This window comes from Harpia harpyja, chromosome 7 (assembly GCF_026419915.1).
Source record: "Harpia harpyja isolate bHarHar1 chromosome 7, bHarHar1 primary haplotype, whole genome shotgun sequence".
In the NCBI taxonomy this organism is placed as follows: Eukaryota; Metazoa; Chordata; class Aves; order Accipitriformes; family Accipitridae; genus Harpia; species Harpia harpyja.
This window is the reverse complement of record NC_068946.1, coordinates 54,934,844-54,961,345: the sequence shown is the minus strand read 5'-3', so window position 1 is coordinate 54,961,345 and position 26,502 is coordinate 54,934,844. Positions and strand designations below refer to the sequence as shown.

Below are 26,502 nucleotides of genomic sequence, written 5' to 3'. Positions count from 1 at the left end.
CCAAAGATAAATGGTTGCTTTTTACCCTATGAGAGTCAATTGATATTTTGTGTTTCACTGACAAGCATGCTAATAGATTGATTTCTGATAGCAAATACAGCTATCAAGTAGAATATATTGAATCATTTGCTAACACTAACATAGTCCCAGATATAAAGTAAGAATGGTCTACACTGTAGAGTTATAAAGTTAAAAATGGAGATATTTTGGTTTTGTTTTGGGAATCAAATACCTTATTTCCTATAGTACTGCAGTAACGCACCAAATTATGCTTCCCATGTTTTCTAGGGTAAAACTCAAACCTGCTGCCAGTTCCCTCAAGTATAACTCAATGGACTTTGCTACTTTTGATGAGCGAAAGTGAAAGAATGACTGGCTTTTTTTCTTTTTCTAACCAACACCTAAAAGCTAGAGACAGCTACTGGGAACGTATTCTCCATCACAGAAAAGCTGTAAGTTCTTAAACACCTTAACTGTTATTTTGAATGCCATCAACATACTGTTGTGTGGAACTGGACTGTGCAGAGAGACCTCACGCACATCAGAGTTAAGGCTTAAACACAACTATCCACACTCCCTCCCTCAGTACTCAGAAACAGTCAAACTTTAATATTAACATTCAAGGAAACAGTGGGCTTTTTTCTGATATTTTCTTGCTAATTACAATTGAAAGTTAAAATCAAGTTTTGATTCATGATGAAAGCTACCCTGAAAACTTTTGCTAGATAGCCTTTTAAGCTGTTCTCATCCGTAATGGTCAACAATCTTAGTATGCCTTTTTTTCCCCACTTCTTATCTTCACACAAGCCAAAGCTATTAATGGCAAGTGCTCAGTAAATGTATTGCTGATTAGCTTTAAGTGCCAATGATGTATTTCAAGCTGTGCAAATAAATAAATAAAAAAGCCACCTGCACTCCAGGCAGTGTTCACAGCTAGAACAACATGAACAAAAGAGACCCAAGGGGTGGTTATATATTTTCCTGAAAATTCTAATATACAATAAATATATAAAAACTATTAAAGATACAGTCTCCCTTTTTTTCTTTCTCCTGTGACTCCAAGATGATGCTACAGTTTGCTGAGGGATTTACAAAAATCACTGAAGAAAAGGAGTGCTGAAAAGCCTGTACTGAACCCTTAAAATTAAAGGTAAACTTGGCTCCGATTTCATGGAGAATGCCCCCAAACACTATCTGCAGAGGGAACAGAGGCAGATAGCTGACATGACAGGACAAGATCTGGTTTTATGCAGCGATAAGAGTTTTGAACTTTGGGACATTTTCCAGTTCATGGTGCTCAAGAAATAGGCAGAGACACCCACCCATTTTGGCTTAGTTTTCCATTTACGCCCAGCGAATGGAGTCAAACCAAATGTTCACACCTTATCATCCAGCTGTCTGTAGAGACTGGCAATCTCCTCATCATATTTCTGCTTCTCCTCTGTCGAGATGCTGGCAACAACCGGTGTGATGTTGTCAATAATTGGGGTGTTATCGCAAGGCTCCAGGTTCTTCTGGTCCTTTGCGCTGATCTGTTCATCTTCAGGCACAGCTTCTCCTGCAGGCACACAATCCACGGTCATTACAATCCAAGAGAGGGTTGCCCAAAACCACGGACATCCTAGGACGGTCCTTCACAGTTGCCGAGAGGGACTCAGCAAAGCAAAGAAGGGCTGTATCCAGCTGTGCAAGGCAGGCAACTGCAATGCATACAAATGACAAGCAAAAATAGGTGTGGAAAGACGGCCATCCTCGTTAGAAAGATGACCTCCACAGTTAGAAACACGAACGCAAAATGCGGCAACAGTGCCAATGGCTGCCATGAAAAACACTGAACTCCTGGCTCCCCTTTCACTCAAGCCCTCTGTAGATGGGATTTGCTCCATGGATTACCAGAAGCGTAAATAAGGAGGAAAAAAATCCGACTTTCAGCCTAAAGCCTACTGGCAATTAAATGCCTCTTCCTCTCCAGATTTCCAACTGCCTTATCAACTCTCTCTCCCCCATAATGAACTGCTAGAACATCAGGACAACAAGCAAGACAGCTGCATTTAAAATGATATTCACCTTCTGCCTTGTCACATCTAAAATTAAAGTGCATACACCAATTTTCAGATGTTGCTTAAGCATACCAGACAGGATGTTCTCCCTACACATTTTCTTTCAAAATCATTTTCTCCAAGGAGTATTTTCTTCGGTAACGTCAGTGCATTGCAATTATGAGCCTGCTGCAGTTCAGTGAAGAGGGACAGGCAAGGCGCTCATGCCAGAAATTGAAGCTACTCTCATTAGAGTCTGGTGAGAGACTCTGCGAGCCACGGAACGCTGCACGTGTTGTTCGAGGTGCGGGAAGATTACGCCCAACCCTTCTGCACAAACAGGTTTTTTCCTTTTCTATGAAAAGCTACAGTATTTTAGTCCCATAAAGCTTTACTAGCCATGCCCCTTGCCAAAACAGTGTAGGCACTATTTATCTTACTGGCAGGGAAACAAGGAAACAGGACAAATATATCAAAAAACAAAAAGGCAGGCTAATTCAGGCCCCAAAGCAAAATAAAACAGGGCATGAAAGAGCACGACCAACTAACAGAGAAGATAATTTTTTTAAGCTTAAAGCATGAAAAAGAGTAATTTGAAATCAAGCACCATAACCTCTATAAAAGTACTTCACAAAAATACTTTTTGCCCTGTTGCTAATGGCTTGATGATATTTTATAATATTAATGAGAAAAATGTAAATTGCTTTTTCATTGTTGCATTTCACTGGAGCAGAATCAGAAAGGTGGGCTCAGTCCAACCGTGGGACCTTGCACACACAGCAGCGCTCCTCAGGCTGCAGAGAATCCATCAGGAGCCTCCCAAAATGAATCTTTAGATTTTTGTTCATTGGACAAGAACAACCTCCTACCTGTAAAACACAGACCAAATTGTGCACTTGGATATAAGGCTGCTGAAATCCTGCTTCAGTGAGAAGTGGGCACACCCATTTTCTGCTACAATTTGATTTTGTATATGAATTTCTAAATTTATAGAATAAGCTATACCAATAGAATATTCATGCATCTATCTTGCATTTCATATTCAAGATGCAATTTCTGTGACACTTTCATTTGTAAAGAGCCTCCTTTGACAGAATATCCTTCCAAACGATGCTATTGCAGAAGGTCAGACAAGAAATCAATAGTATTTTGAATGCATTGAATGTATTGCTGGGTAACGCCAATAAGAAAAGAAGGATGGACGGAGGGAGTGAGGAGGTGTGTATATTTAGACAAAACAATAGAGACAGCATGTTATAAAGCTTGTTCACACAGCATATAGAAAGGATCTATACAGGGTTTTTTAAAATAAACGGTTCTAGAACGGGAAATAAATTAAAGTCATCACATTTAGCAAACACAGAATGAAACACGCAGAACATGAGCAGGTTATAAATCCCCAGCACTCCCCAACACCACCAGCAGACCGACCGTCTCCATAGCGATTGCGCTATGCTGATAAGGGAAATATTCCCTGTGCTGAAGTCTCCAGAGAAAGACACGGAGTGCAATCATTAGGTAACGACCTCATCTGAAAGGCAAGTAAACAGCGCACGGAGCTGAAAGAAGGAAGCAATTTTTTGCACCCATAATGGTCAGGTATTATCTTTTAAGTAGTGATTTCACCCAGGATGTTCAAAGCCAGACTTGACTGTGCACGACAAATTGTGAGCAATAATTAGATCACAGATTCGTTCTCGCTTTAGATACTTCACGTTTGCAAGAGTTACATACTATTGAACTGCGGGAGACGTCAATACATAGGACCTGGATGACAAGCAATTGAGAAAATAAAAATTACTACAAAGAAGCAGTATTTTACTTCTGGGGTTTATTGGGATTTCAGGCTAAAGGGTTGGTTTCTTTGGGCTGGGGAGTTGTTTGTTGGTTTGAAGTTTGGGGGTTGATTTTTTTTAATACGTGGAATAAAAAAATTAAAAGTAAGAATGGTTTGCTAAAATTATTTGTCAATGTTCCACATTAAATAAAAATTCTTTAATTTGTATGCATGCATAAAAATATTCTTCCTCCTCTACCATCCTACACTTCATCTTACAACCTACCCTGAACAGCAATTCCCTATGTTTCTAAACAGAAAATTGGCTGTTCTCAAAATAAATTTCACTTAGAAGCCACAGAAGGAGCCAAGTGGTGATTCTTCTCATCAGATGACACTCCTAATCATTGTACTAAAGGACTAATTCTAATGTTAAACTCAATTATAAAAACAAAACAAAACAAAACAAGATCTAGTTAGTTTACAGCATAATGGAACTGACAACAAAAAAACCAACCAAACATAATGACATTTTACCTTTTCTTTATTAGTATTACTAACATTATGTGCTGGTTTTGGCTGGAGGAGATTTTTTGGCAGGAGGAGTTCATTGCAATGTTAAATGCTGTAACTTGACCCAAACTACTATAGCAGGAACCACGTGAACCAAGGGAGGAGAAGCCTTACAAGAAGCAGTGCAAGCGCAGCAGGGACCTGACCTGAGCCGGCTTCAGCGCCCAGTAACTCCACACAACACACCACCTCTCCCGTCCCGAGTGACCGCCAGAACTGATGGAGCCCAAAGTCACGGACTACACAAGCTCAGTGGACATTTGTGGACATTTTACAGACATTTCACAGGGGTGGTCCATAGATGAAGGGAATGGTATCTGTGTATTGTATCAAAGGATGGGCAGGGTGGTGGTGGCTAATGAAGTTGTATTGGACAGTGTGGGACCTGAGCATGACGTATCCGGTATTGAATAAGGGGTGGAAAATGTGCTGGTTTTGGCTGGGATAGAGTTAATTTTCTTCACAGTAGCTAGTATGGGGCTATATTTTGGATTTGTGCTGGAAAGAGTGTTGATAACGCAGAGATGTTTTCGTTACTGCTAAGCAGTGCTTACATAGAGCCAAAGGCTGTTCTGCTTCTCCCCCCACCCCAGCAGCGAGCAGGCTGGGGGGGCACAAGAATTTGGGAGGGGACACAGCCGGGACAGCTGACCCCGACTGACCCAAGGGATATCCCAGACCATACAACCTCACACTCAGCATATAAAGCTGGAGGAAGAAGAAGGAAGGGGGTGAATGTTCAGAGTGATGGCATTTGTCTTCCCAAGAAACCATTACGCATGATGGAGCCCTGCTTCCCTAGAGATGGCTGAACACCTGCCTGCCCCTGGGAAGTGATGAATTAATTCCTTGTTTTGCTTTGCTTGCGTGCGCGGCTTTTGCTTTCCCTATTAAACTGTCTTTATCTCAGCCCACAAGTTTTCTCACTTTTACCCTTCCGATTCTCTCCCCCATCCCACTGGGCGGGGGGAAAGTGAGTGAGCAGCTGCGTGGTGCTTGGTTGCTGGCTGGGGTTAAACTGCAACACATTATTAAACATTATTGATGCCTTCCCGTGTTCTCTACATCTGGTATCACACTAGTTTTGGCATTTAAAATGGTACTTTCTGTAAATGGCTGCTGCTGGTTTCCCCGGTTTTTGCTTCTTCACGTTTCAGTTATTATTATGAAGCGTGAGCGACAACTCTGAATGGTGAGCTTAGAATTAGTATGACTCTTGTGATTTAAGGCAAGATTTAAACATACGTAACTTAAAAATACAAAGACACGTACCCATTCCCATTTTCTGGTACGTACCGTTTCTCCACCTGTTCAGTTCCAGCTCTAGATGCTGGATAACATTCTTTAGACTCTTATTTTTGTCCTTCTCCTTCTCGTACTTTTTCTTCCACTCCTCCGCAGTCAGCTCCAGATTCACAGAGACCGTGTTCTTAATCGTCTTAGCTCTGCACAACGAAACCAGAAAGTGTCAGTTGCTCTGCAACTTTTATCTCAATACAACAGTAAGGATTCAGAAATTTTTCCGTAACACAAAGGGAAACTACTAAACATTTGCAATTTATTTTCTAAAGTGCAATGCCACAATTCAGTTTGCCCTCAAACCCTCAGTACGGTTACTACCTGGAAGCCTCAATAGAAAGTTTTCTGTATCAAAATCCAGCAGCCAGGGACCAGTTAGACATGGATCTGCCTCTTCAGATTCTTCCAAAGAAAGCAGCTCTGGAAACTGTTCTTGGATTAAGGATAAAACCAAGTCCTGTCATTATTGATCTAATAGGTAAGCTGTCACCTTGCAGCTTCTCCTGGCCTGGCACCTACCGTAGAGTACCCCACACCAGTGTCCGACCACGGGCTTGCCCCATTCCTTAACAACCATCCCTTAAACTCCACCAACAAAACTCAGCCATATTTCAAGCGTCACAGTGTGAAGGATATCAACGCATGGAAGCAGAGATATGGAAATTTATCCTTCTTAAAAGCCAAATTGCACTTTCAAATACATTTTTGGGGGTGGAAGGAAAGGAAGGAGGAGAATCGCAAGTCACCACCAGGTAACTGGGTTACTGCTGGGCTGAGGAAGGCTCTCAGGGGGAAGGGAGGCTGAACTCGTGCCTGGGCCACTGTAGGCAGGCTCACAAGTTACTGCCTCTCTAGGCAAAAATATCACAAAATTTAAACCCTTCTAACAACAACCACCACCACTTCATTATTGTGAAAGGGCTTAGCTCCAACTGAACCTAAACAATTGCACTAGAAAATGCAAAGCAAGCAGAAAAAGATGCATTGCACCTACTCTAGCAAATCCACATTTAAAAAGAAAACGCAAACAAATCAGTATGAATTAAGAAAGCTTCAGATCTTTGCTCTTCACTGCTCTGACACGGAGTCCCTCCAAATGACTCTAGCGTTATTAATAAAATAGATGCTAAGTAAAGGATAACAGACAAACCTCCCACCGGTTTGTAAAGCGTAGGCTGAAACGCCCATGCAAGAAACTACATCTGGGAATGGGCTATAGATGCACTGGCTGACTCTCCTTTGGGGCGAGCACATGATCAATTATTTTCTTCACACCTCCACTTACTGATTCTAAAGCACCCTTAAGTGTGGCCAATCACTAAAAATCCTGAAAGTTTGTTTTGTCAGCAAGAAAACACTCCCATTTCTGTACCTCATACTCCAAACTGTGCTCCGGTGATTTGCGCTATGTGGCAAGCAGGAGTTTTATTAACTTAGGAATATTTAAAAATAACCCCGTAGTTCTAAAATAATGCCTAATGGTTAGCTTTTACATATTGTCTCTGCCAAAAGCATGGCTCAAGTTCCCACTCATTTAACTGTACCGGGGAAAAAAATGCCACACCATAAAGTTTATTGACTGTGTTACCCTAATGATGGATGAAGTACTTACTTACAGGCAACTAAAATTAAAAATAATATAAAAACACAAGAAAAGATGAGCAGAAAGAGAAGAAACCGACTCGCTACTAACAGAGGAGCACATGCACACATTGATTAGTACAAGTGGACCTGCTAAGATGAATTTTACTCCTGACACTTATTTTAATGGTGACATAATTCTTTTTTGCTAGGAAGAAATGGAGGAACCAGTAATCACCCATGACTCATATACCTTCCCTTTAATGTTATTCAGGTCCTTATACTGTCACATCAGAAAAATGCAACATCACAACCAAAGAGCCTGTAAAAGAAACCACTTCCTGTAGACAGCAATATTCCTATCCCAAATGCTAACAAATAACACTGTGTATGTATAGTATGTGTGCTGCTCTGCAGGTCTAGTGCATCATCAATCCTCCTACTTGTATTTCCTTTCTTACAATTAAATGCTCTCCACGAGGAACTCCTATTTCAGCCCAATTCTATAGCTTTTAAGCAAACAAAGACCCCATAATAAACCTCAACCAACCACTCTCACAAAGTATTTAGCTATTTTCCCAGTTCCTTCAGCTGACATCCTAGTCCTCTGTAAGGAACACCTTAAAAATGTTCCTCTTCCTAGAAAAGTGTTAGTCATGTCACATCACTCCAAGCTCTTCTAGCCAGGGTATGCAGAATTGGTTTGAAAATTATTTTGCCCCAAACAGAAAGGCAAGTTTCACTGATTACTGAAAAGAGAAATGAAACCAAGAGAAATGGAAATGGAAATAACACAGAAACTGGATTTCCTCTAGTGCCCAAGATCCTGGAGCACTGTTACGCATTACAGAGCAAAAGCAAACCCCTTTTAATCTAGATTAAAAAAATAAAATAATTTTTAAAACGCTACACTATCTTTTAATCTCCTTAATCTGAGCTATTATATTTTACTGCCTACATTTCTTTCTATTTAATACCATACCTGCAGACAGAGAGTTCAGCATAACAGCAAGCAGACTGAAACCTAACACAGTACCTACTCATCTTTTTAAAATTAAATGTCCCTTGCGGCTGCGTTACTGCCCTGGAGCCTTATCCAGAATGAATTTACAGAGGTGCAAGACTCACAGTCGTCTGAAATCACCTGCAGTCAGAAAATTGTACGTGGGGAGGTTTAAACTGTGAGCCATCAAAACATTTAAACTTTTACCGTCAACAAAAACTGCAACTCATTATACTTCAGAGTTGTTAACAATCTTTATTTAATTACTGCATCTTAATATTTGCATTTACTCAAAATTTCCGTAACACACATTATAGTATACTGGATTTCAGTAGAAGCTTACATCTTCACTGACTTAAACTCATATTCATCATACAATGGTGAATTAAATCTACATAGCAACCCTTAACCTGATTATGTTAATGACCACTTCCTCCTTTTATAGTCCTTTTCCATAAAAACTTACTGCAGCGACCTGTGAAGTTCCCTTTGGGGAGCTTTTCCTGCATGCTGTGATTTAAGTGAGTAGCTTATAGTTCTGCAGTGAAGGAAGGAAACACTACAGGAAGCGGAGATCAGAGGAGTTCATGCTTTTTGCATCTACCTGGCTTGCAGCACGTGGGTCCCTCCCCACCTTGGACAAATCCCAGCAGCAGATGACAAGGACAAGTCAATACTGGTTCTGGCAATGCTAGATGGAGAGCGTGTTGCAGAACTGTCCTCCAGCCCTAACCTGCACTAATCTGCAACTCTCCATTAAGAGGGACTGCACCCCACTGCAGGTGTTTGTCCTGCACTTTTACGTACTCTCCTATGGATACACTAAAGGGATCGCCTTCCCTCACGCACATCTAAAGAAAGCTCACATTAAAAGATAAAAGTGGGGCAATGAATTAATAGAAGATTGTCAGATTAATTTTTTATACACGATTTTACTTGCCAATATAAAATGCTCCTTCACATTATGGGCTTCGATGGAAAAATTATGTATGGTGGAAAACAACCCATTTTCAGACAAAGACAAATTTATTGTATTGTACAAACTATTCAATAAATTCTATTTCAAACAATCATAACTTGCTAATATTTTTCCTTTCTGCTTTACACAAATAAAACGAGTAATTTTCCAAAGTATCAGAGTTCTCCTCAATTACAACAAAAGCAGTAATTACATAATGAGCCTGACCTATTTTCACAAACTTTCCAAATGTATTTCATATGACTATTGCCAACTAACACATATGGAAGAGAAATTTTCTTTCTGAACACTTCCACACTTATTTCATCCTTGCTTGTTTCTGAGGACTTGTTCCTAAATTGTTAAGATGCTTCAATCATACAGAAAGGTCTGTGAGCTATCATGGTAATCTATTGAAGTTGTCAATATTACACTGTGTCCACATTCTTCATTTTTCTTAAAGGTTAAAAAACATTTTCTACAACCCTACCAATAATCCCTGAGATGCCATTCAAAGAGAAGACACATCTTAAAAGCATCGAGAGCAGTCTCAGATGAAGCAAAACCAAACATTTTCCACTGAGTTAGCCAACAGAAAACTGCCCAATACCATTATCTTCCCCATAAAATTTCAAGGAACTACCATAACGCTTTGCACTTTCTGCAGGAAAAATTACCAGAGCTTCTAAGTAGTGCAGCTGCTGGCCAGCATTAACATTTATTTTTCTGGTACCATAGGGAATGAAAAGATGGTTTTCCCAAGTTCTGCAGTACTATTTTTGAACAACTCCAGAAACCATAACCTCCTTATTTTAAAATGCCTACTCATCTTGCTCCCCTCAGCACAGCTGGCTCGGAACACATGGAAGAGCCCGAGTAAGTGTCATCCAGCCTAATGCCAAGTAGGACTCACCGCTGTCCGAACATCAGGGTCGACTTTGTTTCTGCTTCGTTGAACACAGAAGGAGAACAGCATATCACGATGGTGGTTCTGCAGTTCCCACCAAGGGAATCCTGAAGTATTCGGGTCATTTTGCTGTCTCGGTATGGAACATGGGTTTTCTAATCAAAATATAAGTAAGAGACAAGAACAATTTTTTAAAAATAATGATATTGTAATGAGAGAGAACAAGAGTCGACAATGACAGGTTTAATGGATTTGAAGCACACAGTCCTGAAGAGTAATTTTTTTGATTGTGCTAAGATTGGATAACCACTCAAGCGAAATCACTGAGAATTAGTTTCCTATCTTTAGTAGAATAGCAAAAGTGTCACTGGTTTGTGGTTGGAAAGCTAATATTTTCTTCTTTCTGAATTGAAACGTTAGCTTATTTTTTTACATGCATGGCAAAGAAACAGATAAATAAAAAGCCATTCTTCAACAACACAAAACAGGATTACTTACAGTTCCTTCTGCCAAGGCAGATATCACATTGCCTAAAGCAGACAAAGACTTATTGATATTTTTAGCTTCATCAAGAACAGCGCCCTCCGCTCCGGTTTTGCTGACCTACCAAAGAGAGCAGGCAACAGTCAGGCTCAGCTACCAGCAAGCGCCTCTACAAATACAGCTACAGAGCAGATAGTGCAACAGTTAAAGATGCTCTTGGATGAAAAGCAAAGCAAGCTTATCCTCAGCATGAAGAAGAATTTTATAGGCAGTTCTTTGTTAGTGGAAGCCTGTAATACTTCCACCTTTCTTCCAGCGTAACAGCAAGTTGACCCTTACTTTCTTTTTGGGAAAAGCTGGTCAGTCTGTGCTTGCCTGAGGACACTTGGGGACCACTTCTGAGACCAGACTGTCGATACAGATAGGGAACACCACAGGTATATTCTCAGGGCGCACTCAGTGGCACAGCATGTGCCACCAAATGAGTATCTTGGCTTTGTATTTTGCTTGCATGGACCAAGAATATCAGGACAGAAAAAGGGTGATCTCACTCATCCTGAATGAAAGGTTTACGGGTCCATGAACTGGATCCCAACATGGCCCAGTCAAGAAGCTTGGTGGCCTGGGACCAGCACTCCTTTAAACAGCAACACAGTTTTATAGTCTTTTCTTTCTCTCTTTTTTTTGGGGGTGGGGAAGGGCACAGAAATGTAGGATAAAGGCATATATTTTTCTCTACATGTATTGGGTTTGTGTGGTAAGGTTTTGGTAGCGGGGGGGCTACAGGGGTGGCTTCTGTGAGAAGCTGCTGGAAGCTTCCCCAGTGTCCGACAGACCCAATGCCAGCCGGCTCCAAGACGGACCCACCGCTGGCCAAGGCCGAGCCCATCCACAACAGTGGTAGTGCCTCTGGGAGAACAGATTTAAGAAGGGGAAAAAGTTTCTGCACAACAGAAACTGCAGCTGGAGAGAGGAGTGAGAATACATGAGAGCAACAGCCCTGCAGACCCCCAGGTCAGTGCAGAAGGAGGGGAGGAGATGCTCCAGGTGCCAGAGCAGAGATTCCCCTGCAGCCCGTGGGGAAGACCATGGTGAGGCAGGCTGTCCCCCTGCAGTCCATGGAGGTCCACGGTGGAGCAGATATCCACCTGCAGCCCGTGGAGGACCCCACGGTGGAGCAGGTGGGTGCCCAAAGCAGGCTGTGACCCTGTGGGAAGCCCGCACTGGAGCAGGCTCCTGGCAGGACCTGCGGCCCCGTGGAGAGAGGAGCCCACGCTGGAGCAGGTTTGCTGGCAGGACTTGGGACCGCGTGGGGGACCCACACTGGAGCAGTCTGTGCCTGAAGGACTGCAGCCCGGGGAAGGGACCCACGCTGGAGCAGTTCGTGAAGAACTGCAGCCCGGGGGAAGGACCCACGTTGGAGAAGTCCGTGGAGGACTGTCTCCCGTGGGAGGGACCCCACGCTGGAGCAGGGGAAGAGTGAAGAGTCCTGCCCCTGAGGAGGAAGGAGCGGCAGAGACAACGTGTGATGGACTCACCCCAAACCCCATTCCCCGTCCCCCTGCGTTGCTGGTGGGGAGGAGGGAGAGAATTCGGGAATAAAGTTGAGCCCAGGAAGAAGGGAGGAGTGGGGGGAAGGTGTTTTAAGATTTGGTTCTATTTCTCATTATCCCACTCTAGTTTGATTGGCAATAAATTAATTTTCCCCAAGTCGAGTCTATTTTGCCCGTGACAGTAATCGGTTGAGTGATCTCTCTGTGTCCTTATCTTGACCCATGAGCCTTTCATTATATTTTCTCTCCCCTGCCCAGCTGAGGAAGGGAGTGATGGAGCAGCTTTGGTCAGCACCTGGCCTCCAGCCAGGGTCAATCCACCACACTACATTAAAACTACAGTATCTGCACTTTCCTCTAAAAATGCCACATGACAAAAAAGGAAACATAACTGTATCTTTTAAGACAATCTACCAAGGAAACCCTTATTTCAGGTTTTCTGTACAATGTCCAAACAAATGTAATGAACCACAAAAGTGTAGTTTTCAGAGGAGAGTAGAGCCTGACTAGGCACTCATTTTCTAAACACCACTAGGAGTTTTTAATTTAACATTTAGTATTATATGCAATAATAGAAATTAATATGATTAATTACTGTGGTGAATGGCTTCCACATTGTACCAATGGGTTATCAACTAGTGTGTCCCAACGAGCAACCTGAAAGCTCCGCAGTCCATCAAACAAAATCATTTATTTTACTTCTCGTTTTCAGAAAGAAATGGAAATCTATAACCACAATGAAAGACATTGCTTCATCATGAGTAATTATTTTGACACGCACAGTTGTCACCCAGGATCCAGCTTGAATAAAGAATTCCATAGCGTTGCAAAATGACGAGGTTTATAATTTATTTATTTCATTTACAGTTAAACAATTTGAACACTCCAAAAGCAGTTAGAATGAGAACTGGGAAACAATGACATTTTTGCACTGCAGTACTGTTCTAGACCATTATTCCTTTGGTAAACAGATACAAGTTATTTTCTGGTTATTATTTTTCTATATTGGAGAAGAGAAATAGTCACCACAAGCAAAAGTGTCATTCAGGGAGCTTCAAATAGACTTCAGCTGTATAACTGCATTAAATGCTGTTATTTCATTGATCTAATTTGTGAAATAATTACAGAAAACCTAGAAACAGGATATGTCTGAATATAAGCAAATTAAAATAGCTGTCTAATTTGACAAGTTACATTAAAATTACATTACTTTCTTCAAATACCCATAAGTAAATGTGAAGCTATATAAATGTACACTGGTTCAATCCACTTCATTATAAATGAAGCTATATTGCAGATTTTGGGGTTTTGCATTTTATACCAATAGTTCTGATCTGCTCCTGTTCTCCATCCCACATTAAAAAAAAAAAAAAAAAATTGCCATACTAATGATAACCTAAGATAAAACTTCTGTAAAACCCAGCTTAGTTTTGCACTGACACGCATTCACATGATCAATTGAGTGATCCCACTAGGATCATTCAGCAGTTTACAAAAAAGGAAAGATTACCTTCTCGCTTCCAGCCAAGTCTACCAGGTAAAGCTTTCCACTGAGTTTCTTCTCAGTTTCCACATTCTCTTGTTTAATATTAATGAGGAAGATACTGTGGCTCCTTGAGCTGTGTTCATTCATATCTGCAATCACATTTGAAAGGTTTTGTTTAAATGACTATAACCTGACTAGAAATTATTTTGCATCAGAGCTAGCCTATGGCTAACAAATTCAAAAGTACGAGGCAATTCACTGGAGAGCCCAGACCACTGTACTGACAGCAGTGTCTACACCAAAAACTGTAAATAAAGCTACAGAATGAGCTCCTACTTTCTCCGAGCACAACCAAATTAACCAGTTTCACGACAAATGACAGCCTTGGGAAAAAAACTTTTTTTTTTTATTTTATTCTGTCTTTTTGAAAGTTTTTTATTCCACTGAAGCAATAAAATTTGATCAGAAATAGTAAAAAATAACAACAAAAAAAATCATAGCATAAGAATAATAAAATAAAATTTCACAGATACAGTAAGAAATAAAGGTTCTGCCCTTTTATGCTTTGTCATGAGTATAGACAACTCACACAAAAAACTGCTGTGGTAGAACATACGCTATTTAGACACAGAACTACCGTGAGGATGTATATTCAGCATCCTGGACAGAGGAATAATTTTGAGCTGAGCAAGAGAATTTAAAGAGAAATAATAATAATTGCAATAAAGAGAAGTTGGGCAGGTCTCAGTGCAATTGTGTGAGGAGATCTCCCAATATTTTAGCAAAAGTTTTCATCAAAACCATATTATTTAACTTAAAAATTTTAGAGTGATTTTTATTGCTTATGTAATTAAAAATCCTCCTTCACCCAGGCAGCAGGTGAAACACAGGCAGCTACAGTTTCAACTTCCACTTATTCAAGTTTGACTGTAACCATGTCATGCTTGAAGTTTCATGAAGTAGCAAAAAGAAAACATTATGAATCAGTAAACCACTTTCATCTGTTTTCTCTATTTTCTCTGTTACTTTAAAATCCACTACCACCTTTCCCCATTCACATTCACAGCAATATTTATATTTATCTGAATTCCCTTTTTCTCCTCCATCTCCAAACTCAAGGTTTTTTTCAATAAGAATTCCAAATTTGCTCCTCACCATTTCAGTCTAGGTAAAATTCATTCTCTGTCAACTTTTGTCAGAACTTTTCTGTATGCATCAAATGCAACAGGTAGTATCACAGCAAAAGGTGTATTTGGATATTTTTTGTTAAAGCAGAATAGCAGAAACAACGGGAGGAAACATTACTCAGAAAAAAGAGAATACATTTCTATTAGTATGAAGAGAAAGGCATGGGGAAGCTAAAGCAACACAGTATTTATCAAAGCAAGAAGGTAGAGACATGGAAGAGAAAGAAGTTTCCCAGTGCATCATAAAAAATAAAATAAAATTTTAAAAAACCCCAAACAAACAACAAAAAAACCACCACCCAACAAAAACAAACCCATCCCCCAAAACCCACGCCACCACCAAGATTTGAGTTACAAGCTGAGGTTCTGCCAAGCTCACTGTTTGGATCAAAGACATCTTACAGTATAAATTGGGAAACAGGACAAAGATACCTGCCCTGTTTATCACGCTAATGCTAGTAGGCTGCATGCAACACAATGTCAACAAATTTGGCACAGGCTGAAGTGATTATTATGTTTTTTAATTCAGGAAGATTCGTTTGCTTTGCCATCATTGGAACTCAATCCAAGTCACTGCTTCACTAGGATGACTCGCAAGAGGTAATCAGGCAGAGTCTGATAACTGCTTGGCAGTCTTTGCCTGCCGTTTGACCAGTGAATTGCTCCAAGTTCTTGACTTGTAGCACAAAGTAGAATGTACGTGCATTATTTCAGTTACACATAATTTCAAAATATCTATACTATGTGTAACAATACATATTTTGATGTTTTATATAACAATACTATATAATGCCATATATTAAATTCAGGAGTTCTCAAAGCTGAAAGTCAATAAATGTTTCTGTATGCAGTGAAGCGGTAAAAAAAGTACAGCTCTATTAATTTGAAAGCATTATAATTTGTGCATCATTACATCGTTCACATGAACAGGAAGAATCAATACACCACTAGGAAGCTACAAACACCCACACTTTATGGCCAGAAAAGCTTCCACAGAATACTTACTTGTAACAGCTACGTGACGGTTCGCTTTCCCTTCATCAATGACATCCAAAACTTCTTCAGGACTAGATACAAATCTTTCTGTACAACCCTAGAAATATGCAAGTTGAAACCAGAAAAGTTTAGGAAATGTCCTAGTACTCCAAATGCCATCAGGAAGATGTCTGTGTCATTAGCACTGATGAACAAAATAATTAGAAGAACCATCAACATCCAACATGATCATTAGCGAGGCAACGGACCAAAACATGCCTTTGTATGACTTTCAGGAGGAGTCCACGGGATAACTTGAGAGACAATTTTCTTTCACAACATTAAAGACTCCATCAAATCCAAACATGCAGCAGAAAAGAGTTTCTATATGTAGACCACATGGAATGATACAGCATATATTCCTGTTACTAATTTGGGTTAGATTCCATACCCAAATTAGTTTTTCTCTCTCAAACTGTAAGACAAGATGCATAGTCCTTGTTCTCTGCCCTAATGCGATATTACTGAAGGATTTATTTTATCAAATTTTTTTTGCCCTCCCCAGGATGAGAATAAATGGAATAATATTGAACATATATTATTAAGGCTCACATATGTTCATAACAAGTATATCACATTTAAGGGAGGGCCCAGGAAGTCATAAAAAAAATTCCTAACCCAACAAATCTGTTCTAAAACATTGCGAGATTACAGCATCTATGCAACAAGATATTAAAGAACAAAAATCTTCTCAAGATGTTCTCTTTCATGGCTGACATGAAACAGAATATGAATACCTAAAATTTAACACCAGACTAACAAAATGGAAATGTTCGAAGTCAGGAAAATAAAGCAAACATGATTCAAGCCCATTAATATTTCAGGAAACTGTTTAAATCCAGGGACCAATACTGCTTGAACATTCAAGACTCCGAACAAGAGTTGAACCATTTCAGCAAATGCACTGAGATACAAATGGAAATGTGTAAATAAATGCATATGTGAGAAAGAATGAAAAACGGACCATCAAATTTTCCTTGTACCTTAACATACGGAACTCTGTTTTTATCTTCATGTACAGCGAGGTTTGTCTTTGACACTAGAAAAAAAGATGGACATCATCAGGAATATTCCACAGGTAATAATGTGTCAACTATAGGCATGACAGACAAATACCGTGAATGTATTAAATTTGCAAATGAGAATTGTAGTCGCTTCCCACTCCTTATGAACTACAAATATTTCTGTTATATAGAAGTCATTTCTTGTTCTGTCAATCTTGTACCTGTTTCTTTAAAGTTAACTTTATGGCACAAAAGCTTTTTTTTATTGCTTGGTTTAATAAAATAAACACAGATCAAGCTGGATTTTGCCAAACCAGCAAGAATTTCAAAAGAGACAGAAGAACTCACCGGAATTCAAAAAAGCGCAAATACACGTTCCTGGTTTTGTGTTACCGTTAGCATACACTTCCCTGTCTTCAGATTGATTCAAACACAGACAATTCACACTTTCATTAACACACAGCACACATATACAGAGACACAAGCTGTAAGAGAGAGAGATCACTCCCAACAGACTCTACCTAACAGAGGCAAAGCAAGGAATAAGTTGAACTGAATGTATTCTAAATTTAACAGAAAAACCTCAACAGAACAGTATATACATTTTAAAATTACCGTTTTACTTTAAGAATATACAATGCCAATGAGGCTCAGACCTGCTTTGAAGTCTGTAAAATTCTCTGTACTCACTGATTTATAATCAAGCTATGTAGCACTGCAGAAGTAGGTGCGCAAGAGTCAGAGATCAGATAACTTAAATTGCAAAATTCTCTTTCACAAACCCTGTCATACAGCTTAAATTTAAATCAGTCTCAAAGAACGTAACTCTTTCCCCTTAAGCGTTGATTCAAAGCACTATACCAAGCCAAAAACCACTTAAGAAATGCAGAACTTACCACATGGGAAATGCAGAACTTACCATCAAGTAGGTCCCTTATTTTGTCCAAATATATCTCAAAGTAGGAAACCTAATTAAATAATCATAAACATTACCGATTTAAACTTTGGCAATTGAAAAGTCTCTGTACCTATATTTCCATATCTGTCAAAATAAAAAGCACCAAAGAAAAAATGAAACCCATCCCCCACATAGTTTGACTTGCATCTTTCATGTGAACATACTTGTATTTTGAATGATTTACAAGTCATTGATCTTTCTCCATTTATGAAAGATTCATCAGGAAAGTATACAAAAAAAACTTCAGACAACTCTCATTATCCTTTTTTTTTTTTCTTTTACACAGGTAAAATTGGCAAAAATATTGAACAGAATCAAATCGGTTCAACTATTATCATATCAGTACAGCTGCATCATGAGGAGGGTCATCTGACAACTGTAAGAGGTATATTGATATTCACCAGCACAAAAGCAGATAGCACCTTCAGTGGTTTAACATACAAATTACATAAGCCTAAGCAATACAGATTAAATTAAACTTTTAAATGAAGCATATGTAGAAGTTCTGTCTTGAATCAAGTCCCAAAGAAGAAACTGAAAATGAACTTTTCTGTAACAGAGACAATTGTCCTCAGAAAAAAAATAAAAATAATTAAGGAGAGGGAGAATGAATGAATGACACTTAATAAAAGCGTATTTGACTCACAGAAGCAAATAGAAATGTGTTAGGGGCATGGTGCCTAACTGTACCCTAAATAAACTTTATCCAGGGATTATTTAGCTAGAATACTAGATAGCTAAATTCTAGGTATCCATAAACTCTAGCTATTTAGTAAAGTATCATCTTCTCATGTGAAAAATAAATTATGTTGGGTTTTTTTTATACTGATGAGTTGATCTTCCTGTGTGACCACTGCTATTAAATACAGACATATTTTGCTTTTGTGCATTTACTTCACCTGTGTCCCCTTTAAAGCCATCCTCTGGACCAGCTCATTTCAACAGACCTAACTCACGTGCTTTATATTATCCTATTAACACACTGCTGAGGACCAACACACAGAGGAGATACCAAGTTCCCCTCCCTGTTCTAAACGGGTCTCTATTAAAGAGGGAGAGAGAAAAAAAGATATTAATTTTCAGCATTGGCTCAGTTATTAAAAGAGTGTGACAGTTTGGTTAAATTCTTGCTCCCAATGACAGAACATGCATTTCTCTCAACGACAGCTCCTTGTATAATCACTCACTCATTCATTGCTATTTAGGCAGCTTTTCTGTTAAGATATTCATAAATGTCAACTACAATAGGAAACCACTGAAACAATTCAGTGCTGGCAGAACGTGATTTATGAAGTGATAATCTTCTGCCGGGACAGGAATTTACCACGTCTTGTACAATGGGGTCCCCATCTGTTGGTATCCAAGTGCTATCATGTAGAATAGCAGTAGCCACAGGACAGCTTTACAGATGATGAGAAGAAAAGAGTGTCACTTCTATGGAAGCCATTTCTATGAAAATTCAGGGGCCTCTCTTCTTAAGCAGCTCAATATTTTACAATCTAAGGTCTATTAAAATATTTAGATGGTTTATTTGTACTTCGTAAGGCTGCTTCTTCTGACTGTACTTCATGAGCACCCCCACAAACAGGCACTGCTAAGAAGGTTCTCAATACAAAACGACCTAGTCCTTCCAGAAGATCAGCAGCTCGTTCAGAGGTACTCTGCTAGATTATTAGAATATATATACACACATATATACCCCCAGAAGTGCTTCAAGGGCTTTAACGCAAGCAGCACTAAAAAGTCACTCATCTCTAATTTATAGGCATGAGAGGGACAGAGGAGGAGGAGAGCTCCATTCTCAGAGAGCATCACCTGGTCACAGTAGGAGAAGGGACAGTGCTTTCACATTCTACCTGTGCTCAGCTACTTTACTGAAGCCATCTAGTTATATTTTGTGTGTTTTGGGGGAGGGATGACACAGAGGAGTACTCATTTTTCCTGCAATCTACTGGGTAATTTTACTGATGTCTGTTTGGAAGCAAGCTGTAGCCTGACCCCAACTCTGCCAGATGGACCAATGCCCCCCTATGGCTGGCAGCTCCCCAGGAGACTGGATGAACGGTAGGAATTAAAGGTCACTCAAAAAATTTGAGAGATCGTATGGTTGGTATCAAGCTAGGGACATGGAAAAACATAGTAGCTGTTCAAATCGAGACTTAGACCACCATTTTAAGGAACCCAGACATAAGCTTTTGAGCTAAAAATTACTTCTAAATATCCTTCCGTAATTGCCCAAAGCCATCTTTCCTCCATTTCAAACCCACATATTAAGGAGGACTGTTTACATCCTTGAGATAGGAACAACACATCAGTATTCTCACAAACATCATGCAGATCAATGGTATTTATGGCCATAACTAGTGGGGCTGAGGCACAGTCTTTGGAAAAGCTGCAGTGAAATAAGTGTTTTCTTACCGTGTTGGCTAGCCTATTAACTCTGGTGAGAGACAAGGCAATCAACAGACTAGCAAACCTGAGCTGAAAACATGCTCAAGAAAAACTTCTGTCAAAGGCTAGTAACTGTATTAGATTACTCCTAGTAAATATCCTCAGTAACGTAATGGGGTTTTGAGTTATAAGAGGCAGAAAGGAAAAATTCTGCAGCACAACGTTATAGCATGAATGCAGATTTCCCATCCAGCTCAACTTTCTTCCATCTGACCCGTTACGTAACACGTCATGCCGCATTTACCTTTATATGAAACTCCAGGTTTTCATCCATGGAATAGATGTGATCAAAGATGTCATGTGCAATTCTCGGAATGATTCCCATGAGCTGAGGGTCGTGCAGCTTCCCCTGCGGACACAGAACCAAACCGTTAACTTGGAAAGCCTTGCTCAGGTACAAGAGAGGAGCGAGCCTTGTCCAAACACACCTTCCTCCAGCGGGCCCCTATGAACGTGTCTGCTGCTCTGGGGGGCATTTGCTTGATATAATTGCACAGAAAAGGTGGCAGAATGACTCGAAGCGTTAGCACTCCTCACCCGACGGAGCACCTATTTCTTTTGTCAGCTCCTGCCATTTGCCAAGCGTGCTGTCCTGCCGCTATTTACACTGTCACTCTCTGACCAAAGAGAGATGAATAAACACAAACAAAGGTACAAATTACAGCCCGGTTCTCCCAGTTAAATCAGATATTTGGAAACATGTCAGAAACAAGAAGTATTAAAGCATTTTGTTTCTCTTTCACCACTATGCTAGAAAGCTAAAGGGAAATCTGGGTTGCGGGGATTTGGGGATTAGAGTAATATATTCTGATCTGAGCTTGCTGGGCCTATTGCCAGAGAACCGTGCCTCACAAACACTACTGTTCTCCATGTTAATTTGCACAACTACCTTCCTCTATTCTTTCAAGAACTGACTATTAACTAAAAACAACAATTTCCCTGGCTGCGTGGCTCCTTTTGGTTGCATTGCTCTTTTTCAAAAAGCCATACACGTACAGGAAAGCTAACACCACTTGAAAACTGAATAGAAATATAAACTCAAAATAAAAACCTTTTCTGACTATAGCATATACTGTGTTGTTATTTCCAAATGTTTTATGAAACTGCTTAAATATGCAATAACAAGTCAGTAGTCGTAAGACTCCACCAGAACATAGCATCTAGAAACTCTAATATACGTTTTGAATATATCTTTGTCTAAGTAATACTGCCCATATCAGCACAACAAAGCATCTTACTCCAAATAGTGGTAGGGAATTTTTTTTTTTTTTAAATATAGTGGGTAACCATACAATTCCAAATCATGGGAAGTCAGATTTGATCTGTAATTGCTAAAGATTATTAAACACCAAATTTTTTTTAGTAAAATAGAAAGAAAATCATACACATGTACATGTGCTTTTCAATATTATGTATGTTTGTGAATGACTAGTGGGTCACATTGACCTGTTTTCCAAGTTCCTCAGCCTTTATTAGTATACTCGAATATGGTCTTCCTAGACATCACTTCCCTTATGCTAAAGCTGGTGTAAATGACAGTCAAATTCTAAGCATCAACGTAGGATGAAGGAAATTTAACACAAAGAACTGACATAATCTCTCCCTCTATCTCAAAGCCTGTATTTAAAGCAGTTACTAGGTTTCTGCCCTCGAAATACATACACATCTTGGAGAAAAAAGGGGAGGGAATATAGATAAATCAGTTACATTGCTGACTGCCTTCCCTATAAAGCAGCACTCAGCAGTATCTAAACTGTGAATATTTTATTTATATTATACAAATATTTATATTATACAAATAATTTTACCTTCTGCAGCAGAAGCAGTTAAGTGCTATACCATATCCAACATCCTATTAAGCTTCTCAAAAACTAAAAAGTCCTTGTCATCTGATACACCATTTTATTTCAGACTATGAGAATGAAAAAGAGCGTGATTAAATAAGCTAAATCCCTGATGGAGGGGAAAACTTGTATGCACAAACACACACTTAAAACAAACCCTAACACTTTGTTTTACCTTGCCAGCACAGCCCTCAGTTCCATCACACAGCGCTGTTATTGAACAGACTGCAATACAATTTTCACACTATCCATCCCATCTCCCTGAAGAAGTCATTGAAAAGTTCACTGAAACCAACAGAATACCCTGTACTACTGCACGGAGTTTTCCCAAAGAGGGAAAAGGAGTTTCTCCTAAACTAGGATAAACAGAGAGTTGCTGACATTTCTTCACTGCGCACAAATCCAACCAAACATATGCCTACACTATGAAGTACTGCAAAATGCAGCAAAAGCAGCTACAGAACCAGAAATGCTGGAGCTTTGCAGTGCCCCCTTTTCTACAGTAACTTTGATCAAGCTGGGTTGTTGGCTCAGCCAAAGGATGGTTTGAATTCAAAGTTGTGTTGCAGAGATTTCTGTCTGCACAGAAGTGCATCAGCTTTGGAATCACTGCACCAGGTAAAGATATCCCCTAACGATTGTGGGGAAGTGGCAGCTTATAAAAGTATTTAATTAAACATGCTCCCAACCCCAACAAGCCCTGTAATAATTATGCTTTCCTTTATATAGCTTTCTCTAGCTCAGAAGAGAAATCAATCTGTAAAACATGATTGAATGTGCATGTAACTCAACCACCACATGTACAACTTCTTGGGCTGGGGCCTTCACACTACTTAAGTCAGTAGAAACTTCAGTGAAGCAAGATCACGTTCAGCGAATGCAACAAAGAAAGAGTTAAGATCTTTAAAATGCTGTAACACCAGCAGTCTGTGATGCATTGAAAAATACTCATTTTTCCTCTATTATAAATGGATTTTTATTAAAACAAGAGATGATTGAAGCAGGTCCCACTATAATTTATGGAGACCATAAACTGGAAGGGAAGAGAATGGTAAAGGTAGGCTATTCACTGCAAAGCTGGAAGAAGAAAAAAAACCCACTCTCATGGATTTAGCTGTAACCTCAGAAAGAGTTTGCAGAAACGTGCTGCTGCTGCCATGCTGACATTGCAGTTAGTAAACTCCCCCCAAACACCCGGACGGAGAGTTCACTGCTCATTAAAGCCTCTCATTTTAATAAAAACATTAATTTCCACATTTAAACACAGCAGGCAGGCAGTGGCTAGTGAAGTGTAACATTTGAGACAGTGCTGTTTTATTTCAGGATGTTGGCATAATGACTACAATCTATAGGGACCTAGTATTGAAAACTGCTGTAAGGTCAAAGCCCATCAATACAATCTTATGGGCAAAAATACGTAATTCTTAAGAAGGTATCTATCCTGCTATACAGGTTGGCAAATGTTTTATCTAGGACAGGAGAAAGACCTATGTATGTCAGAAAGTCTGTCCTGGCTGTATTATACTACCGTGTCCTGTTTAAGCTTAACATTAATACTATGAAGCATTTCACATTTCACAGAAAATCCTCCGTAACAGCTTTACCAAGACGATTTACTATTTCTTCAACTTCAGACTATTTTTTTCTTCCACAACATGCTTTAGCAACTTTACAAGAGGATGTTAGGTTAAAAGGGGGATTAAAACTGAATATAGACTTGATTCCACTTTAAAATGACAGCTTTTTCTTTATGAAAGAAGTAAACCAGCCATTTTTCTACAGTCATTTTCTTTATCACAGCTTGTAATTCTCAATATAAACTGGCTTTAAGAGATCTTTCCCCATGCCATGTGGAAGCACCAGCTCAAGCCCTGCAGACATTTTGATTTAATTACATTCAGAGCTGGTGGATTACTCAGCCATTGTGCCATCTGTGAGGGCTGAGCTAGTGATTTCCCCCATCCTTCAAGGACAGACTTAATTAGACATGAGGCATCAGTTATTGCATTCTCCAGGAAAGGAGCAACTGTGGCAATCAAACAGCAATTTCACCAGGGCCTGCTGGCTCCAGAGAATATTGCTTTCCTTCTCCTTTAACCTTCAGGTTAGGTAGGTCACCTGCGTAAGTCATGTAGCAAAACCATCTGATGCTGTTAAACAAATGAAAGCTCATTTTTTCCTTTCATTTAGCAAAACTTTGCTGTAGACCTCCTGTTTAAAGTTCACAGTTGAACTGAAATGCTCCAGGAGGCATACACCCAGCTTGTACAGCATTGTGATGGAACAATCCTAGGCGAGGATTAAACGCTTGAACGATCCTCCTTTTTTAGCAAGAGACTAAAATATCTAACTGTCTCCTAACTGAACAGTTAAAAAAAAAAAACCCACAGGAAAAAAACTACACTGTCACACTTCATGTAGCATAAATATGAACAGACTTAGGAGTTCAGCCACTGGAATTTGGTATAATTTGGTATTCTTCTCCTCCAAAGCAACAATTCTCATATTCGTGCATCTGTGCTGCAGCATGTGAGACTGGTATTCCCAGAAGGGGAGTGCAAATGAGAAAACCAATAACCAAGGCATGAATTTTCATAATCCTGCATGCAAGGGAACTCTACAGACTCTTATTAGTGTTTTCATTTGTGGATTAACAAATCTCACTCAAATCCTTTAAAATATATACATACCTAAATTTTTACAACAAATATGGAGAAGCTATACTTGATATTTTTCATTCACCATTTGTTAGTTTACCTAGATATCTGTAGACATCTCTTGGAAAAACCTCCACGTTGAAAGAAATACCACAGCTTGAAAGGCAGTAGAAGCTAAACATACCCAGATCTCTTTTTATATGTCACTCACAGCTGAGTGCTCCAGATAGCTGGCTTGTTCAGGTAATCGGTACACATAATTCTACTGCTGCTACCAAACTGATTTAATTTTGCCACTGTACCTCCATAGTATGCGTTTTTCCTGATGATGTCTGTCCATAGGCAAAGATTGTGCCATTGTAGCCTTCAAGAACATCTGCAAGAAGAAAAACAATTAATACTCATATTGACATCTTAAAGCTGGATTATCAGCATCTCATAAGTCTTCTACAATGTTGAAGCTCAATTAGAAAATAGTTTGTGCAATAATGAATGGGGAAAATACGACATAACTAGCTACCTTTAGCCCCCCCCCCAAAAATTCATAATAAAATCTAAATTAGAGAATTACAGAATTATTGACAACTCTCTTACTTTCCTGGGGAAAAAAAAATAATCTCTCTGGACACTAGATATTATCCAATATACCTGTGTAACATGAGAAAGAGAAAACTTAATTGCCTGCATTTTAAACTGTCACGCACCATAGAGAAAATTAAACAAGCTCATACTGAATATTTCTACTACTGTAACACCCTCAACAGTTCACGGCCTCATGAATTTCCAAGCTTGTCTGCAAAGCAGGAGAGCAAAGCAAGAAGAAAGTCAGATGAACAGGAATTTGCTTTATTGAAAATATACTTCTCTCAAGGCAGAATGAATAATTTTATGTTGCATTAAGATATAAAAATATCCACTTCTAACTTTGCAGCGGTTAATGTCTACAGCAGCCTTCAGAAGTCCAGGAGGGTTGTAAACCAGCTGGTTCTCAGGCACAGTCCCACTTCCATTCGTTGCTGTTGAAAGGATTACTGGGTTGGACTTGCTCCAGGGAAGTGAATTTAAAGTCTTAAGTAGGGCTACCTATTTATGCAGCTTTCATGTAAAAAAGAGTAACACTTATTATAGTTGCTGATAAAGAAGGAAGGAAACCTTCAATCTAAAACCCAGTGGCGATAACCCCATTGCTGCTCCCATCAGGCTCCTCTCAAAGACCCCCCAGAGCCCCCAGGGGCAGCAAGAAGGATGCTGGCCAGGGTGCTCTGCTTCGGGACGCCCACCTTCCCATCGTACTAGGTACCGGAGCTCTGCTACAGACCAGACGGAGATAGAGCAGCAAAGCCAGGGGGGAGCCAATAGTGCAAAAATAAAAGCAAAAGGAAAGCTTGACTCTTGCAGCCTACAGAGGGGACCGAGAACAGGCACCAAAGCCCAGCTGCCATCTGGCAGGGCAGAAAGTTTCCTGTCCACGGCCACTTCCGAACGCATCTCCTGCTTTTAGAGTTGGCCCTCTCTGCTTCTGAAATACTTGTTACATTTGCCACCCTCTGTATCTACACTAATAGAGGCTACCAGGAGAAAAAAGTGTATATATATATATATATCTGTGTGTGTGTGTGTGTGTGTGTGTGTATTTATAGTAAATATATACACACAACTATATTATATATTATTACATATAATGTCATACATATTACATTTACATAT

The 26,502-nt window shown here is 39.6% G+C and overlaps 1 protein-coding gene across 4 annotated transcripts in view; it reads right to left on the bottom strand.

The window, feature by feature from the left end:
• KIF5C (kinesin family member 5C) overlaps window positions 1–26,502 on the bottom strand; it is a 90,441-nt gene that overhangs the window by 31,759 nt on the left and 32,180 nt on the right. For 3 of the 4 annotated variants that reach the window (XM_052792824.1, XM_052792823.1, XM_052792826.1), the window contains exons 3-12: window positions 25,098–25,171; window positions 20,539–20,643; window positions 17,805–17,853; window positions 16,865–16,920; window positions 15,852–15,939; window positions 13,684–13,808; window positions 10,636–10,740; window positions 10,144–10,292; window positions 5,686–5,834; window positions 1,383–1,558 (exon numbers count right to left, since the gene is read on the bottom strand). In XM_052792824.1, coding sequence (XP_052648784.1) covers window positions 1,383–1,558; window positions 5,686–5,834; window positions 10,144–10,292; window positions 10,636–10,740; window positions 13,684–13,808; window positions 15,852–15,939; window positions 16,865–16,920; window positions 17,805–17,853; window positions 20,539–20,643; window positions 25,098–25,171 — 1,076 coding nt within the window. Of the gene's footprint in view, window positions 1–1,382; window positions 1,559–5,685; window positions 5,835–10,143; window positions 10,293–10,635; window positions 10,741–13,683; window positions 13,809–15,851; window positions 15,940–16,864; window positions 16,921–17,804; window positions 17,854–20,538; window positions 20,644–20,722; window positions 20,931–25,097; window positions 25,172–26,502 lie in introns of those variants that run through there. The other variant, XM_052792825.1, reaches the window with a different exon arrangement.